Here is a 19,494-nt window from a genome sequence, read left to right as displayed (position 1 = left end):
AGAAAAAAGTACAGTCTTCTTCCCAAGGCCTTCAGATCCTATGAGATTTGGACGCTGTCTCTCTAATCCCTGCTCCTGCCATGCTTCTTCATCTTCTTGGCTACAGTCACACTGATTTATTTTTTGTGTCTCAGAAACTCCTGGGTCATTACTGCCTCAGGACCTTGGCACTTGTTTATGCCCTTGCTTGGGCAGTCTTTTCTGCCTGGGAAGTCTTTTCCTACAGAAGCTCATGAGATCAGCAACCTTGTCTGTCTTGTTCACTTCTGTACTGTCAGGGCGTTGGCCTTTGCCTCACAGATTGTAAATTTTTGTTAAATGAATAAATCAAGCAAAACACTCAGGGGACTAATTAGGGATTGCTGTGACACATCTCCGTACCCTCCTCAGCTTGATACAGCGTAAGGGTTGGAGGAGATGAGCCTAGGCTTGTTCTTTTATAATCCAGTGTTTCTGTGATGAACAGAATTTAACAGCCAAATTAGCCAAACAGCTTCTTTGTAAACTACACAGTGACTGATTTGTTTGCTGATAACATAATAAAAAATTGGGCAATAAGTCAGGCAAATTGTCCAAATTTTAAGGAGGATCACTGAGATGGAAGCATAGACGCCTGCTTTATACCTGCTTGAAGCCTCTTTGCAGTTTCTAGCTCAGATCATTTAAATCAGCTTTCTGAGTGAAGTGCTTCATGGAATTTTAACTGGAGTGGTTGTCAAGATCAAAAGTAGCACCCTTTTAAACAAGAAATTCTTTAAGTTGACACATTAGCAACTAAGGAGGATGAAAGGGGAAAGATAATTAAAAAGTCATTAGAACAACAAGCTGCAGCAGAATCACGATGGATTTTTCTTGGGAATAGTGAGGCAGTGCATAAGCTGACAAGTGCATCTGGGGTTTGATCCAGACCAGTGCTTGGGAGTCTCCGTGGAGGGAGTGATTTTGGGAGGCTTAGTTCAAGTCTCCTCTCTGGATCAGAGCGGCCTAGGAAGTACAGGAACTTCCCAGAATGTAGAAAGTTCTTTCTCCTCTGTTATTGGATTGTATTAAATGAGAGAGGAGGAATCTGGAGGTTAGTCTGGATGTTCATGTCATTTTGAGTTAGGAGAGCTTTAGGAATAGTATCTCAGTGTCAGACATCGGTGGCTCCACGACTGTTTGGAATGCCCCTGAGGCTGGGATCAGAACAGGGTAAGGTTGTTCAGGAGTCATTGTGACCTCTTTCTCTGCACGTTGCTATGCTATAGGATCCACAGTGGTAAATAAGATGGTGCCCTTGCCCCTTGGAGAAGGTAGACAAACACAGGTGGTGCAAGATATAGAAATGGAGTGCTCAGGAAGGCGAAAAGCAGGGGAGATCATGTTTGGTTGAGCAGAATCTGCAGGTGTCATTGACGTGAGCCAAGAAGAATGGACAAATGGGCTGCATGGAGGAAATAGGCAAACTCGTGGGCAAAGAGCACCTATAAGCAAAGGGCTGGTGGTAACCGCCAGTGGTGAAAGCCATTTCCAAGAGCAGGAGTGGCCACTGCTTGTGAAAGGACAGCTTTTGTCCAGTTTGGACACCATGTGAAGCTCTGCAGAGGAGACCCTGTTACTAGTCTTCCTGCTTTCTAGTATCTAGAAACTATTTAAAACTCTCCTAAAAAGTCCTCCCCTCTCTCCTCCTCCTTCTTTTTGGCCATCTTAGCCATTAAGTTTATAGATCAGTAGTGTTAAGTATCAATATATTCACATTATTGTGCAATACACAGAACTTTTTCATCTTGCAAAACTGAAACTATATACCCATTGGACAACTCCCCATTTCTCCCTCCCCCCAGCCCTTGGCAGCCACCACCTTATTTTTGTTTCTATGAATTTGATTACTTTTTATATTGCATGTAAGTAAAACCAGCTTTTTCATGTAGCATAATGTCCTCAAGGTTCATCTTTGTTGTAACATGTGCCAGGATTTTCTCCTTTTTTAAAGCTGAATAGTATTCCTTTGTATGTGTATTCCATATTTTCTTTATCCATTCCTTTCTTGATGGACTTTTGGGTTGTTTGCCTCTCTTGGCTATTGCGAGTAATACTGCAGTGTGCGTGTGTATGCAGATTCTCTCCAAGACCCTGCTTTCAATTCTTTTACATATATACCCAGAAGTGAGATTGCTAGATCATATGGTAATTCTGTTTTTAATTTTTTAAGGAAATTTTTGTTTTTGATAGTGCCTACACCATTTACCATTCCCATCAACAGAGTACGGAGTTCCAGTTTCTCTGCATCCTTGCCAACCCTTAGTCTTTTCTGTTCTTTTGATAGTGGCCTTCTAATGGGAGCACAGTAAGAATCTTTCTCCTTTTTTGCAATTTTCTAGAGATTGCATTTTAACTTGGCTACGGCCTGATAGTATAGACAGTAACTTTTTTCTTTAATAGAGAAGCAAAGGAAAAATCTATTCCTTTTTACATTATATACTAAGTACGTGTTACAGTTCTAAAGGCCCTCAGTCAAGTTGTCCCTTACGCATAATAATTAATTCTTAGACTTTTACTTACACATGGATTGTTCCACAGTGGTCACCAAGTTCCCTAGTTATGGTCTTCCAAGCCCAAGCCCAGAGTGCATGTGATGGTCCAATGCCACATCATAACATCTGTTTGGCCTACTGTCTCACATAGAAGTGTGATCACTGGCAGGAATCAGTGGCTTTTCCCCAAGAGTAATGAGGTGGAAAAAGTTTAGAACTGGGGAGCCAAGATAAATGAGAAAGGACCTAATCAAGCTCCCAGGGCAAGACGCTAACAGACTGCCAGAGGTGGGAACATTGTGGGCGCAGCTAGTGGCACCTGGAGACCTTGTTATGTGGCAGGTCAGGTTATTTCTGACCTGGGCCCAGCAGATGGAAAGGGCCCATGGATAAAGGCAAGACAGAAGTAGTAGGATCTTCCTCACATTAGAGAAAAACCAAAGTTGAGGGCTTAATTCTTCCGTATCTCCACTGGATTTCCCCCAAACAAGTGACTTGCAGTTAGAGTTTCAGGAGTCAGTTTATTCACATGGCTTGTGGGGTAGAAATAGGATTTTGTGGTTCTCGAGTCAGGGTTAAATGCAGAGCTTGTATCGCTGTGGAGGTGGCAGTGTTCAGGACTGTGTCCACGCATGGCCATGGCACTTGTTAGCCCCTGAGAACCTACCTCAGCTCCAGAGATGTCTGGTCCTCTGCCCAGTGTCCGGCGTGTCATAATCATGACTACCCACTGACACATCCCCCTTTATCTCTCATTTCTACTGTAATTGCCCCCCCAACAATCCTTCTCTTGCATGTGTGCTAAGTCACTTCAGTTGTGTCCAACTCTTTGTAACCCTGTGTATTATAGCCCATCAGGCTCCTCTGTCCTTGGGATTCTCCAGGCAAGAAAACTGGAATGGGCTGCTGTGCCCTCCTCCAGGGGATCTTCCGCACCCAGTGATCAAACCTGTGTCTCTTACATTTCCTGCATTGGCAGGCAGGTTCTTTACCACTAGTGCCATCTGGGAAGGCCCATCATTCTCTTAAATACTTTGTTTCTGGCCACTTCTTTGCATCTTGATTCTTTTCCCTTTCAGGTAGCTGTCTTCTGATGATTTTTAATGTATTTACTTCCCAGATTGTTCTTGAAAGTATTTAAGATGTAACTCAAAGAGGCACATGGTACACTAGATTAAAAATAAAATAGATAAAGAAACAGGCAATGGAAAAAAATTGTATGAGGCGAAGGGTATGGTTAGTGAACAAACAAATACTGTGTGGTTCTCTCCAGTTCCTGAAGTCATTCTGATTTTGGTTCTGAGTGTAATCAATTACATGATTCATACAGAAAACTAAGAATAGACTGGTCGGCAGGCACATCTTTTCTTGTTCCTGGGACTTGAGAATAATTTATCCTGTGGATCCTCATAAAGGAAACACTGTGAATAGAAAGCTTAGAAATAATACTGAGGTCTAGGTAGCTCTTGGGCATTTTTCTGAAGGGTGAAATGAAGGAACTATAGATTTAATTTTTCCTTTTCTTTTGCATTGGTGTATAGGCAGTACTGATCATGAATATTTCCAGGAAAGTCATAGATGAACACTTTACTTCAGCATCAGCCTGACAAGATCAGTGTGTGTGTGTGTGTGTGTGTGTGTGTGTGTGTGTGTGTGTGTGCGCGCGCGCGCATAATGTCTGTAGAAGCCAAGAGTGCTGCTGTGTTAACTCTGCTGTTTAATCTTGAAAATTTCAGTTGGCAAAGTAAATGGAGACAATGATCTGTCTTTAATTTGAAAGATGTTTGCGTGTGCTTTGCATAATGTTGACACTTAAAACAGTTGGCAAACTTGAATAAGAAGTCTGTGCCTAGAGTTTATACATTTTCTGCTGTTCACCTCAGGATGCAATTTTCCAAACCTCATTGCACAAGATCAGCTTCACTGTTGAGTCTATAGTGAGGCCATGGATCCTCTCACTGCTGTCTAGCTAGACAGTTGCAGGGTGCCCTCTTTGAAAAATGCTAGTAACCTTTGTCCAATTTTATTGTCATTGCAGTTATAATGCTAGCCTTGCCATCTTTCCTGGCAAGAGAACTTCAAATGACATGAAGGGAAAAAAGAGAAACAGGAACTACCCCTCATCTGAGTGAACTTGTAAGGGAAGAGTAATGCAGTTAGTTTCACCCCCACCAATCCCCAATTGTGTTCCAGGCTCACTCTACATCCATTAGTGCTCTTCTTTCTTCCTTCCAGGAAGGCCCCAGCTTCTGCTATCTTGAATTCTTCTAAAAAGCACAAATCTCAGCCCAGCACACATTCAGATTCCACCCAGTGGTGGGATATCAACAAAATATAACCGACAGCAGAGAAGGAGGAGAACCACGGGGATCTGCTCATGGTGTTCAGGTCTCTTAGTCCATCAGCATTCTCTTGGGCCCTGGCTGTGCAACACAGTCTAAGCATTCTCGACCCACATCACTAGTGTCTGTTTCTTTGTTCCTAGTTTGAAAATTGCCTGCCTGTGGGTTGAAAGTGCTCCCAATTTTAGCATTTGTTTTGAGCCCACATCTGCCCACTCGTTCTGCAGGCAGAGCTGTTTGCAGGGATTGATTGAAAGTGAACCTGCCAGAAGGAAACGCTTCTTTCCCCCCACCGTGCTGGTGTGATTTTTCCTCTCTGTAGGTGCCCGTTTGCTTACAGTGTTACTCTGTGCTTTTCTGTCTTTTCAGTAGACTTTCCGAGCCCTGTCCAGCTCTCGCACTGGGAAGTTTTTTGGTTCAGTGTAATTGCTGACTAAATGATTTGCTCGTTTGCCTCAGAGGAATGAATGGTTGAATCAGACTGAGGACACACATTTGATATTCTGCTTGCTCTTGCAGAGCAGATGCCTTCTATTACTGAATTTTGAGGGAGTTATTTAGAAAATAATAAAACTAACAGCTAAGCACTGATTTTTTTTGTCTCCATCCTGCATCATTGCCAGCTTGACTGTAATTATGTCATTCAAGGAAAGATTCTAACCATTTCCCTTCCCTGGCCCCTTTGTATTTCAGAAGAGCTGAATTTGGGCCATATTTCTAAAGCAGTGAATCACATACAAGTGTAAAAATGGCTTTATGTGAAATCATTAGGAATTTTGTCGAGTTTGTTGAGTGAAATCTTGAATGGAATGGTAAAAGGAGTTGAGAATAATTCTGCTGACATAGATAATGGAAAATTAGTGGAGGTGATACAGTTTTTATCAGTTGATGCAAAACCCAAGGAAAAAGAAATCAAAGAGTTGTTAGAAGTTTATGAAATTTTTGTAGTGCTTTTCCTTAAAATAACACACATGACGTTGTAATTTTACCTGGTTAACAAGTTAGTGCAAGGGATGTGGTAATAGCTTGAATCTGACCCTGAAATGATGTTTCTTTTACTCATGGGATGTTACCTGCAGTGAAGAGACTCAAATTATCTTAAAACCTCTCAACTTTCATTGTAAAAATTTTCACTTGCCTGCTGCTTATTGTAGCTCTAGGGCATTAGAACTTTCTGGAAGGATGGAAAAATGTTGTTCAGTGCTGTAGCCACTAACCACATGTTGTGTATCATCAGCATTCTGCCAGGAGGAGTGGCTCAATATCATGATCAGTTCAGTTCAGTCTCTCAGTTGTGTCCGACTCTTTGCGACCCCATGGACTGCAGCACGCCAGGCTTCCATGTCTGTCAACAACTCCCAGAGCCTACTCAAACTCATGTCCATCACTTTGATGATGCCATCCAACTATCTCATCCTCTGTCATTCCCTTCTCCTCCCACCTTCAATCTTTCCCAGCATCAGGGTCTTTTCCAATGAGTTGGTTCTTCAATATCATGATAAAGTCCTTTAAAAATACAGACTAGTATGAAATGCTTATTATCCATAAGGAACTTTTGTGTTTCCATGCATGATAACAACAAGATGCTCTTGAATTCATAACCTGGTTGTTAAAATGTGTGATGTTTTAAAGCAGCAGTCCTCGAGTCTGCGCCCGTGGACCGAGCAGGTGTGGACAGCTCCCCCGCAGCCGATGCTACAGAACTCTCACCTTGCAGGTCGCCCTCAACTCCTCGGCACCTCCGCTACCGCCAGCCTGGAGGTGAGCCCTCAGAAAGGGACTCAGAAACACGCGGGTGGGAGCTGATTCTGGCTCCTGAATCTTTTGTTTACTTTACCATTTCAGTTCCCAAATATTTTTCAGTCTCAGTTGTGAAAATTAATTGGAAGCAAATGTTACCATGGGAGCAAGTAGTGGAACATAAATGATTAGAGAAAATGTCACTAATATAACCAGTATTTACCTGACCACCATCATTGCATGGCATTTTGTATGCAGTAACCTGAATCTGATTCTTGGTTGTCAGTTGATTGAATGTCAGTGCTGGTTTTGCCAAAATGTTCCCAGACTCTGATGACCTTACTCTGATGACCTTACTCTGATGACCTCCCAGTGTAGTCTGTATTAGATAGGTTCATCTGGGACACAAAACTGTGGAGTGACCTTGTTAAGAACAATAATTCAGCTAAAGTAATGTCCAGTTGCCTGGGACTCTAGTCTTCATTATTGTTAGTGGCAGAATCTGGTATATTTTCTATTATGAAAATTATAAAATATTATCCCATAATTTGTTTTAAAATATACCATTTCTAATTGAAGGGAAAACCATCAGAGCAAAAGATAGAAATCTTTTATCTCCCCATTGCTCAAATAAATATAACTCCAGATAACAGTTGTTTTTGAAAAGTCTCCTTTTTTCTCAAGACAATTATTTCAAGTTGGAAGGGAAAATTATTCATTTGTGAAAGCAGATTCACCCCAAGTAACCTAAGTAAATGTAGCTGTTTTCTGACTTTCATACTTCTATTCAAGTAAGGCAGTTTAGCAGAAGACAGAGTGCGTGGCTCCAAATGGTCATTTCATTTGTAGCCTCAGCAACACAGCAGAAGCTGTTGTTGCCATCAGCTCCAAGAGCAGCTAGCCTGGGTGGACCACTGTCAGCAGAATTGCCCTGATGGATATTAGCCTTTTGGGACTGGGACTGATTTTGGGCTCCTGATCAGTCATGGGTCACCCTGACATTTGGGTACTTCTGGAAACCCGATGTGACAAGTTAGACTTCCCTGCCTTGTTATAAGACTACTGTGGGATTGGCCAAATCTCTTTACTATTCTTAGAGCCTTGATCAGTCCAGACCTTGGCAACTTCTGTGACCATTGCCCTGTCAGACAGACTCCCTTGAGTTCATTATAACCTGGAAGAGTTTGGAGTCAAACTATATGGAAGCAAAACTTTACCAAGGCAAGAGTTATTTAAATGCTTTCCACTTGGTTACTATCATTAGAGCTCTGCTTTATGGTCTATTTTCATATGTTTATATTCATTTAAAATTCTTTAAATTTATATAGGCATTATCTGAAAATCCTCACCCTGTTTGTGGATTAATTAAGTCCTTTGTTTCTTTCCTGATCCAACCAAATCCCAGAGATGCAGGAAGGAAACCACAGTCTGTGATGATGTATGGAGCCTCCAAATAGTGGCAGCAGCCCACATTTTCTCACTGTGTAGCTGAAATTTTGCCTGTTCATCTGTCTCCTTGCCCACCTTGTTCCACAAATGTTTTCAGGCTACACCGAAGGAGAGGGTAGAGCGGTTTTGTGCTTTTGTGCTTAGGCACATTAAGCAGCTCTTTGCTTCCCCTTTTATTTATTTTAAGCATGACTGTATGACTTTAGAGGCAAACTAATAAAGCCACAGAATCACAGAAAAGCCACAGAAAAAGTGAACTATCTTCACTAAAAGCCTGAGTGAGGAAAAGAGTGAGGTTGGCATCAACATTATCAAATGCTATGTGTAAATATCTGAGAAGCGAGAGGAGCTACCAAAAGGTGTTCAATGCGTCCTTCAGTATGAGAGCCCATCCCCCTTTCTAAGGGTGCTTTGAGAAGAAAGTTTTATCTGTAACATGTAGAATATTTTTTAAAAATGTTTTTTATAATGAGATAAAATTCACATACCATAAGATTCACCCTTTTAAAGTGTGCAGTTCAGTGGTTTTATATATTCACAAGGCTGAGTAACCGTAACCACTGTCTCAATCCAGATATTTTCATCACCCCTGCTAGAGAAATCCTGTACACATCAGTGGTCACTTCCCATTCTCATCCCCCCACACACCTGGAAACCACTAATTTACTTTTTGTCTCTATGTATTTACCTATTGTGGACATTTTGTATAAATGGGATCATGTAATACATGATTTTTTGTGACCAACTTTCACTTAGTGTGATGCTTTCAAGGTACATTCATGTTGTAGTATGTATGACTACCTCGTGCCTTTTGTGACTACATCATATTCCCTCACATGGGAATTTTTGATATGGTTTATCATTTCATCAGTTGGTGGAGATTTGGCTGTTTTTACTTTTTGGCTGTTATGAATAATACTGCTGTGAATGTTTGTGTGTAAGTTTTTGTATAGACGTATGTTTTCATTCTCTTGGGTCTATAACTAGAATGAACTTGCTGATATAGAATCTTGTTATTTGCCTATTAATAAGGACAACACAGGGTATTTGACCCAACCCTTCATTCAGTGCAGAAATGAAAATGAGAATTTTCATTATGTAATATTATGCATCTGCCTCACCATGCCATTTCTATTCTTTTAAAATAACCAGGACAGACGGCTGACAACTCCCACTGCTCTGTTTCCCCGGCCTCTGCTTTTGCAATTGCTACGGCTGCAGCAGGACACGGGAGTCCACCCGGTGAGTAGGGGCGAGCTGTTGAGCGCTTGGCAATTAATTGCCCAGACCTCTGGCAATTTGGGGGAAATCAGTGGTCCTTGCCTGCCAGCATCTTGATAATACACTGGGCAGCTTCTTAAAAATGCAGATTCCCAGCCCCCTAGTCTAAGTCAGTGTGTCTTGGTGTGAGACTGTCTTTTAAATAAGCACCTACAGGTCAGTCTCATACGGGTAGCCTATGCTTAACACTTTCGAGAACTTCTGTCTCAGAAAAGGATGTGTTATTTTTCTTATGTTGTATTAACAGAGTTCTTTAACCTTTTAAGCCAAATTGTTGAGAACACGTTTTCCTTTTAATTGAGTACAGTGCTAAAAGCATTTGCAAGGTGGGAGGGAAGGCTTGTGAAGGGGGTGGGAGAGGAGAGAGGGATCTATTGCTTTAGTGGACTCATAATTCACTTCCAGTAGCTCCATGGTGCTGAGTTGTTGTCAGTTAATTTTCAAGGTAAAGAAATACCTAAAATAAAAGTGCAGTATTTTAAATAGATGAAAAATTATATTTATTATCTCTGTCCTCTTTTCTCATGTGCAAGAAGGACATTATGTTAAAATAAATCTGTATGTGGTTTAAACAATCCTGTTGCTGTGAGTTCCTTCACCTAAACTAACTCCACAGGTTCCAGGAGTGATGATACATGTTGTTAATTAGCAATTGCTCATTAATAATGGGCAAAAAAAGTTAATTTCCAAAGCCTATGAACCTGTATTCAACAGTAGTAACTGGTAGGTACTGTCTGGGTGAAAGCTTTCTAAATTGATGTAAGAACAGAGAGATATTCTAAAATGAACATAAATTACCATAGTAATTATTATATATACATATATATATCCCATCTGAATGGAAAATCTTTGCACACTGATGACATTCCATATCTTAAATATTTTACCACACACCCTTCACTGGATGTGGTCAGGCAAACTGGGGATGTTCTTTGCCCCAAATATTCCCTAAAACTTCCCCCCAATTCCCTTCAGCATGATACAATACATCCTGTAATGGTAATAATATGGATGTCTTCTCAATCCAGTCAGCTTCTGCTGTTGACTGCATGTTATAATAATGAACATTTCTTTGATGAGGTAATAAGGGTCTTCTCTACCCTTTCGGCAGAGTGAGTTATCAACTGTGATTCGTTGAGATCTTCTCCTGTCTTTTGTTCTCATAATCTGGTCTGTCTTTGGAAAAGGTGAAGTACAGAGCTTCCTCACAGGTTTCTTAATTTAAATATGATTTGTGAGGGAAAATAGCTTTTCGGTCAATTTGGAATGAGCCCATCTCCCCATTAGCTGGAGGCTGGGTCAGGGAAAGTACCTGTATTCACCCGAGGCCGAAGCAGACTTCTAATGGAGAATGGCTTTCGAACTCAGGCTTATCCATCCATGATGAGCCGGAGATGAAGTATCCCTCAGAGCCATCTTCCTCACTGTCTGAATCCTGCTGCTGCTCTGCCGCCTGTCTTCTTGCTTCTCTCCTGCTGCTGCAAGAGGTGCAGCAAGAAAGCTCTCCTCAGTCAGCCAGCTGAGGGGGGCAGACCGCTAGCTGACCACAGCCACTGTGCTGGGTGCAGAGTAGCCTGGTCCTCCTCGCATCACACTGCTGCTGCGGCCACCTATAATGCGGTCTGGGGCCTCATGATCCAACTGTTTTATTTATTTTTTTATGGAGGAGAAAGAGTGGCTTTATTACTTTGCCAGGCAAAGGGGGCACACAGTAGGCTAGCACCTCAAGAACCGTGCCCCTACATGATCCAATTTTATTCATAAATGAAATGAAAGATGGATTTGGCAGTGTCTGTGGCCCTGCTTTCAAGCAGCAAGTTACACAGGGGTCAGTCTCCATGACCCATGGTACTAAGAAAAGGAATCAGGTTTGGAGCAGGGATCAGTACTTCCCTGGGGCTCAGCTGCTGCATGGAGCTGGCCCCACAGCAGAGTCCGCCTGCCTGGGAGAACTTGGCAGAAGGGCCAAGTTCACGGGTCAAGAGAGCAGGTGGACACGGAGCCGAAAGAAAGGAAGTACTAAGAAGATGATCTGGACTTCTTGGCTGGTCAGGGAGAGCCTGATGCTATCCAAAGAAGTTCTAGGCCCAGAAGGACAAATGTCCGAGGGAAAGGAGTGCCAGATAATGGTTAAGATCCGCTATCAGACTTTTCATCCACTCTCTGAATCAGGAACTACTGACCCGCATGTGCCCCCAGAATGTGGAGAGCTGCCAAAGTGAGCAGGAGAGAAGGTTGTGGAGACCTCAGGCTCCCATCTGTCTTTGCAGGCCTATCTGCTTGTTTGACTGCAATATAAGCCCGCCTGGTGGTGCCGATCTGCTGTTTGTGGCTGGTAGCCTGACACAAGGTGCTGCCCGGCCAAGTCGTGCAGTCTGCCGAGTGGGCTTCCATATTTCAGGCTCCTCTCCAGGTTCCCTCCCGCTTTAATCTTCCTCCATCTATCTCTGCGTCCCCCACCTCTACCTCCATCAAAATACACAGCAGTCTGGAAACTCTGGGTTAGAACCATCAATTAGTGGTTATGCTTTCAAATATTCACTCCAGACATTTGCATGTGAGCCATTTCTCATTAATGATTGCTTAGAAGGTAACTTTACTGCATGAGAATGAATTTGAATTTAGCAAGAGGATGAACAGAAAATTTCTTCACAAGAAGGCCTAACAAGATGTACATGCCTAGCTGTAAAGGAAGAGAAAGCTGAGTTTTATCTATGGCAGGTGGCCTGGGATCTGCTCAGGATTGCCAGTCCTGCCCCTTGGGTCCAAGCCTATCTGATTTTCGAACACACTGGAAAAGTCTAGATTTTTCCCTCTGGTTTCATTTAGGACCTAGAGCCTGTCCTTTCCAAAGATAGGTTTCTTTTCCTTCCATGTCATGCCCTCTTTCCTCGTAGACCAACAGGAGTCCCTCTGTTGGAGAGGAAGGAAAGACTGACCTGTCGACATGGTTTAACACAGCCAATTCTTGTTGACTTCACATTATGAAGATTTCACAGCTTATTTTAGTGCTTGCCTTCCAAATGGCAGCCAAGTTACATTAGACCCACTATGGATGGATCCAGGATTTGTGGGGTATAACACACAATTTGCCTCAAGCAAAAGCGTATCAAATTACAAGTACAAACTTTCAGAGCACTGGAAGAGGCCCAGACACACTGAGAGGCCCTCAGGCTTAAGCTTCATTGGCTTCCTGGTAAATCTGCTTATGAGTTCAGTCCTGATCATTCCTGGAATGAGAGCAGCTTTAGGAAATTCTGATCATCTGGGGGAGCAGGTGGGGGTGGAGGTGGCAGTGGGACCAGTGATCATCCGTCAGTCAAATAAGTCCTCTTTTTTGTGGCGGGGTTTTAACTCTGTGCAAGACTGAGACAAAAAAATCAGTGGGTCTTATGAGCCACCACACTGGTTGAAATGTAGTTTCAAGCATCTGCTCAAATTGAGGAGCTCTGCATGAAAGTCAGATTAAAATGTGTGCCTTTCAGATGGCTGCTGATGCAGGGAATCTGCAGGTGCAGTTTGGATATAGTTATGATTTGAATAGAAATGCAAATCCAGTGAATACACATATCAGGGTGTATCATGGTGCTTACTATACACCTGAAGCTCTGGGATTAATGATAGAGTTTATGAAATGATCTAAAATGAAATATGAAAGTGTGAGGTGGGTTATTTTTATGAGAGTAGAAATAATGGCAGCGGAGGTACTACAAGCAACTCTTGATTATCTGGGAGAAGATTGTAGGTTTTGCCATTCTGTGCAAGTCAAACTAAATTAACAAAGTAGAGGAATGGTTGACTGCATTTATAGGAAAATTAATGGCACAGTTACAGTTGCTTGGGGGCAATAGTGAGTTCTTTATTGGTGGTGACTTGGTAATTGTAAAATAGATAACTCATAATCTGTTTTACGCCCTGTCAAACCACTCAGGTTTGTGTAGCCAGTAGTAGATCTGAGCTTGGTGTGAACTGGCCTTGGACCTGCTCTTTATTTGTTTTTTATTGGAGTATAATTGATTTACAATGTTGTGTTTCTGTCTGTTGTGCAGTGAAGTGAATCAGTGTGTGTCTGTGTGTGTGTACACCCCCTCCCTCTTGGCCCTCTGTCCCACTCACATCCCCATCCCACCCCTCTGGGTCATCACAGAGCCCTGAGCTGAGTGCCCTGGCTCTGCAGCAGCTTCCCATTAAGCATCTCTTTTACACATGGTGGTGCTTGTGTGTGAGTGCCACGCTCCCAATTCTGGACCCACTTTTTAAAATACCGAGAACTGGTCCCACCTCCACAGATTCTGACTTGGTTGGTCTGGGTACATCCTGGGCATCCGGATTTTTAAAGTTCCCCAGGTGATATTTGGACCTAGGTGGAGCCCAGATGGAGAGCCACTAAACTAGCTGGAGAAGGTATATTTATTCCTTCTCTGGTTGTAGCATGCCTACTGAAAGTATCCTAGCCTGAGACTTATTTTCTATTTTTTTTCCAGCATAATATAAAATCCATTAAAAAATGTCTTAATATAGCTAGTTGAAGTTTGGAAGACAGCCTGTATCTGATTTATGTTTTTAATGAAAATGTTATTATCACTATTATTAGTGAAAAACAAAGAGCTTTGGCAAACCAGATGTAACTGAAAGTGACTCCAAGTCTTATTTTAAATTATTTATTTTTAAGTTTCACATGTACAACATTGTATAATACATCAACTTCTGTATTCACTACTGTGTAGTGAATACACAGAAAGTTTCCATCCACACTATGCAGTTGACCCCCTTTAACCATTACACCATCCTCAATGTCCCTCTCCCCTTGATAACCATTACTCTGTATCTATGTTCATTTCTGTTATGTTTGGTTTAGTTGTTTATTTTATTTTTTATATTCCTCATATGAGTAAAAACATATGGCATTTGTCTTTTTCCATCTGACTTATTTCACTTAGCATAATACCCTCAAGGTCTATCCATGTTGTTTCATCTTTTTTTTTTTTTAATGGCTGAATAGTATTGTGTTATGCACATATACTGCATCATTATCCATTCATCCATTGATGAGCACTTAGGTTGTGTCCATATCTTGGCTATTACAAATAATGGTACACTGAATATAGGGGTGCATATGTCTTTTTGAATTAGTATCTTCATTTTCTTTGGATAAATACTCAGAAATGGAATTCTAGTCTTAATTTTTTGAGGAATCTCCATACTGTTTTCCATAGTAGCTGCACCAATTTCCATTCCCACCACCAGTGTTTGTGTTCCCTTTCTCATCATCCTTACCAGCACTTGTTATTTCCTGTCTTTTTGATAATAGTCATTTTAACTAGTGTTAGGGGATATGCCACTGTGATTTTGATTAGCATTTCCCTAATAATTAGTGATGTTGAACATTATTTCATGTGCCTACTGGCCACTGTATGTCTTTAGAAAAATGTCTACTTAGATCCTCTGCCCACTTTTTAATAGAGGTGTTTGTTTAGTTGTTGAGTTGTGTGAGTTTTTTAAAAAATGTTTTCCTCTAATTTTCAGCTCTGCTTCTATCATAGATTCTTTTATTTATTTTCTTTGAGTGCACTGCACAGCTTGTGGGATCTTGGGTTTCCCAGTCTGGGATCAAACCCAGGCCCCCAGCAGGGAAAGTGTGGAGTCCTAACCACTGAATCACCAGGGAATTCCCTGCATAAGTTTCTTTATATATATTTTGGATATTAAGCATGTATTGCATCATATGATTTGCAAATATCTTTTCCCATTCAGTAGGTTGTTTTTTTGTTTTGCTGATTGTTTCCTTTGCTGTGCAGTTTTTTGGTTTGATGTAGTTTTTGTTTATTTTTGCTTTTGTTTCCATTACCTCAGGAGACATATCCAGAAAGATAGTGCTAAGACCAGTGTTAAAGAGTGTACTGCATATGTTTTTTTCTAGGAGTTCTGTGATTTTAAGTCTTATATTCTAGTCTTTAGTCCATTTTGAGTTGATTTTTGTGTATGGAGTAGAAGAGTGGTCTAGTTTCATTGTTTGCATATGGCTCTCCAGCTTTCCCAATACCACTTATTGAAGAGACTGCCTTTTCTCCCATTGTATGTTCTTTGCTTCTTTGTCATAAATTAATTGTCCATATATATGTAGGTTTATCCTGGGCTCTCAATTCTGTGACATTAATCTGTGTCTATTTTTCTGCCAATGTCATGCTGTTTTGATTACTATAGCTTTGTACAGACATACTTCATTTTACTACACTTTGCTTTATTGTGCTTCACAAATTCTATATTTTTTACAAGTTGAAGATTTTTGGCAACCATGTGTCAAGCAATCTATCAGTGCCATTTTTCCAACAACATTTGCTCACTTCATGCCTCTGTGTCACGTTTTGGTAATCCTTGCAATATTTTAAACTTTTTCTTTATCATTATATTTGTTATGGTGATCTATGATCAGTAACCTTTGATGTTACTATTTGGGGGTGGTCCATGAACCATGCCAATATAAAGATGGTGAACTTAATCAATAAATGTTTGTATTCTGGCTGCTCTGTATCTGCCATTCCTGTCTCTCTCCCTTTCCTTGGGCCTCCCTGTTCCCTGAGATACAAGAGTATTGACATTAGGCTAATTAATAATCCTGCAGTGGCCTCGTAAGTGTTCAAGTGAAAGGAAGAGTCACACATCTCTTCCTTTAAATCAAAAGCTAGAAATGATTAAACTTATTTAAGGAAGACACGTCAAAAACCAAGACATGCTGAAAGCTAGGCCACTTGCACCAGTTAACCAACTTGCAAATGCAAAGGAAAAGTTCTTAAAGGAAATTAAAAGTGCTACTCCAGCGAACACATTCCGACTCTGTGTGACCCCATAGATGGCAGCCCACCATGCTTCTCCGTCCCTGGGATTCTCCAGGCAAGAACCCTGGAGTGGGTTGCCATTTCCTTCTCCAATGCATGCATGCATGCTAAGTCGCTTCAGTCATGTCCGACTCTGTGTGACCCCACGGACAGCAGCACACCAGGCTCCTCTGTCCGCGGGATTCTCTAGGCAAGAATACTGGAGTGAGTTGCCATTTCCTTCTCCATAAACCAGCTGCTGCATGCGTGCTAAGTTGTTTCAGTCATGTCCAACTCCATGTGACCCTGTGGACTGTAGCTTTGCCAGGTTCCTTTGTCCATGGGATTCTCTAGGCAATAATACTGGAGTTGGTTGCCATGCCCTCCTCCAGGGAATCATCTTGACTCAGGAATCAAACCTGCCTCTCTTGTGTCTCCTGCATTGGCAGGTAGATTCTTTACCACTAGCACCCAACCAGCTGCAACATTCCCAAAGCCTAATTTAGAACAAGGCCCTAGCTCTCTTCAGTTCTTTGAAGAGTGAGTGAGGTGAGGAAGCTGTGGAAGAAAAATCTGAAGCTAGCAATTGGTTCATGAAGTCGAAAAAAAAGAAATTGACTCCATAACATAAAAGTGCAAGGTGAAGCAGCAAGTGCTGATAATAGAAGCCACAGCAAGTTATCCAGAAGACCTAGCTAAAATCATTAATGAAGGTTGAAACACTAAACAACAGATTTTCAATGCAAGTGAAATAGCCTTCTATTAGAAGATGATGCCATCTAGGATTTTCATAGCTGGAGAGGAGAAATCAGTGCCTGGCTTCAAAGCTTCAAAGGACAAGCTGACTCTTGTTAGGCACTAATGCAGCTGGTGACTTGAAGTTGTAGCCGGTGCTCATTTACCATTCCGAAAATCCTAGGGCCCTTAAGAATCATGCTATATCTACTCTGCCTGTGATCTGTAAATGGAACAAAGGAGCCTGGATGACAGCACATCTATTTATACCATAATTTACTGAATATTTTAAGCCCACTGTTGAGACCTGTTGCTTAGGAAAAAAAGATTCATTTCTAAATAATGCTACTTATTTTTAATGTACCTGGTCACTCAAAAGCTCTGATGAAGATGTACAACGAGGTTCATGTTGTTTTCCTGCCTGCTAAGACAACATCCATTCTGCAGCCTATAGAGGAAGGAGTTATTTTGACTTTCAAGTCCTACTATTGAAGAATTACATTTTGTGAAGCTATAGCTGCCATACATCAGAGAAGGCAATGGCACCCCACTCCAGTACTCTCGCCTGGAGAATCCCAGGGACGGCGGAGCCTGGTGGGCTGCCGTCTGTGGGGTCGCACAGAGTCGGACACGACTGAAGCGGCTTAGCAGCAGCAGCTGCTGCCATACATAGTGATTCTTCTGATGGATCTGGGAAGGGTAAGTTGAAAACTTTCTGTAAAGTGTTCACCTTTCTAAATGTAAATTCATGAGTCATGAAGAAAGCTCAAGATTAGCAGGAATTTGGAAGAAGTTGATTCTAACCTTCATGGATAACTTTGAGGGATTCAAGACTTCAGTGGAGAAAGTTGCTACAGATGTGGTGGAAATAGCAGGAGAACTAGAGTTGGAAGTGGAGTCTGAAGATGTGATTTAGCTACAATCTCATGATAAAACTTGAACAGATGAGGAGATACTGCTTATAGATGAGCCAAGATAGTGTTTCTTGAGATAGAATCTACACCTTTTGAAGATGCTGTGAAGATTGTTGAAATGACAACAAAGGATTTAGAATATGACATAAATTTAGAGAAAAAAAAAGAATATGACAGAAATTAAGTTGATGAAGCAGCAGCAGGGTTTGAGAGAACTGACTCCAGTTTTGAAAGAAGCTCTGCTAGGGGTAAAATGCTATCAAACAGCATTGCATGGTACAGAGACATCGTTGGTGAAAGGAAGAGTCAATTGATGGGATAAACTTCATGGTTGTCTTAATTTTAAAAATTGCCACAGCCTTCAGCAACTGGTCAGTCAGCAACCATCAACACTGAGGCAAGACCCTCCACCAGCAAAAGAATTATCACTTGCTGATGGTTAACACTTTTTAGCAATAATGTATTTTTAATTAAGGCATGTACATTAATTTTTAGACCTAATGCACATTTGATAGACTATAGTATAATATAAAAGTAACTTTTATATTCACTGGGAAACCAAAAAAATCACGTGACTTGCTTTATTGCAATATCCAATTTTTTGCCATAGTCTGAAACTGAACCTGCATTATCTCCAAGGTATGCCTGAAGTATACTTTTTGTATTTGTTTATTTGGGGCTATGTTCAGTCTTCATTGCTGCACATGGACTTTCTCTAGTTGTGATGAGCAGGGGGCTTCTCGTTGCGGTGGCTTCTCTCATTGCAGACCACAGGCTCTAGGTACATGGTCTTCAGTAGTTGTGGCACATGGTCTTAGTTGCCCCAAAGCATGTGGGATCTTCCTGGACCAGGGATCAAGCCTGTGTCCCCTGTATTGGCAGATGAATTCCTAACCACTGGACCACCAGGGAAGTCCTGAAGTATAATTTGAAATCAGAGTGTGTGATACCTCCAGCTTTGTTCTTTTTTCTCAGGATTGCTTTGGTTTTGGGGTCTTTTGTGGTTCTGTATGTGTGTTCCTAGGTGATCCTAGTGGTAAAGAACCCGCTTGCCAATGGAGGAGACATAAGAGACGTAGGTTTGGTCCCCGTGTCAGGAAGATGCCCTGAAGGAGGAAATGGCAACCCACTCCAGTATCTTTGCCTGGAGAATCCCATGGACAGAGGAGCCTAGTGGGCTTCAGTCCATGGAGTCACAAAGAGTCAGATATGACTAAAGCAACGTAGCATGCACAGCACGCACGTGGTTCTATACAAATTTTGAGATTTTTTTCCGGTTTTTGTGAAAAAGATTGTTGAGATTTTGATAGGAATTGCATTGAATCATAGATTGCTTTAGGTAATATGGACATTTTAACAATGTTAAACCATAAGACATTATTGAATTTGAAGGAGACACAAAGAAATGGAAAGATATTCTGTGGGAAAGATATTCTGTGCTCATGGATTCCAGTCTTATTTTTAGATGCATGCACACAGAGACTGGAATTAAAATTTTGTAACTGAGAAGTTACATCTGTGTTAAAATTTTTTATATTTTATTGAAGTGTAGTTGATTTACAATGTTGTGTTAGTTTCTAGTGTATAGCAAAGTAAATATATATATATTCTTTTTTCATATTCTTTTTTATTATAGATTATTGTAAGATATTGAATATAGTCCCTTGTGCTGTATAGTAGGACCTTGCTGTTTATTTTATACCTA

The 19,494-nt window shown here is 41.3% G+C and overlaps 1 protein-coding gene across 4 annotated transcripts in view; it reads left to right on the top strand.

Annotated features, from left to right (window-relative positions):
- The window catches only part of RASGRF2 (Ras protein specific guanine nucleotide releasing factor 2), a 246,104-nt gene that overhangs the window by 136,180 nt on the left and 90,430 nt on the right, over window positions 1-19,494 (top strand). For 3 of the 4 annotated variants that reach the window (XM_043464746.1, XM_043464748.1, XM_043464749.1), the window contains 2 exons: window positions 6,488-6,616; window positions 9,197-9,286. In XM_043464746.1, coding sequence (XP_043320681.1) covers window positions 6,488-6,616; window positions 9,197-9,286 — 219 coding nt within the window. The remainder of the gene's footprint in view (window positions 1-6,487; window positions 6,617-9,196; window positions 9,287-19,494) is intronic. The other variant, XM_043464747.1, reaches the window with a different exon arrangement.

The sequence above is a fragment of the Cervus canadensis genome, chromosome 4 (genome assembly GCF_019320065.1).
Source record: "Cervus canadensis isolate Bull #8, Minnesota chromosome 4, ASM1932006v1, whole genome shotgun sequence".
Lineage (NCBI taxonomy): Eukaryota > Metazoa > Chordata > Mammalia > Artiodactyla > Cervidae > Cervus > Cervus canadensis.
Note: the sequence above shows the minus strand (reverse complement) of the source record. Positions and strands in the feature narration are given on the sequence as shown.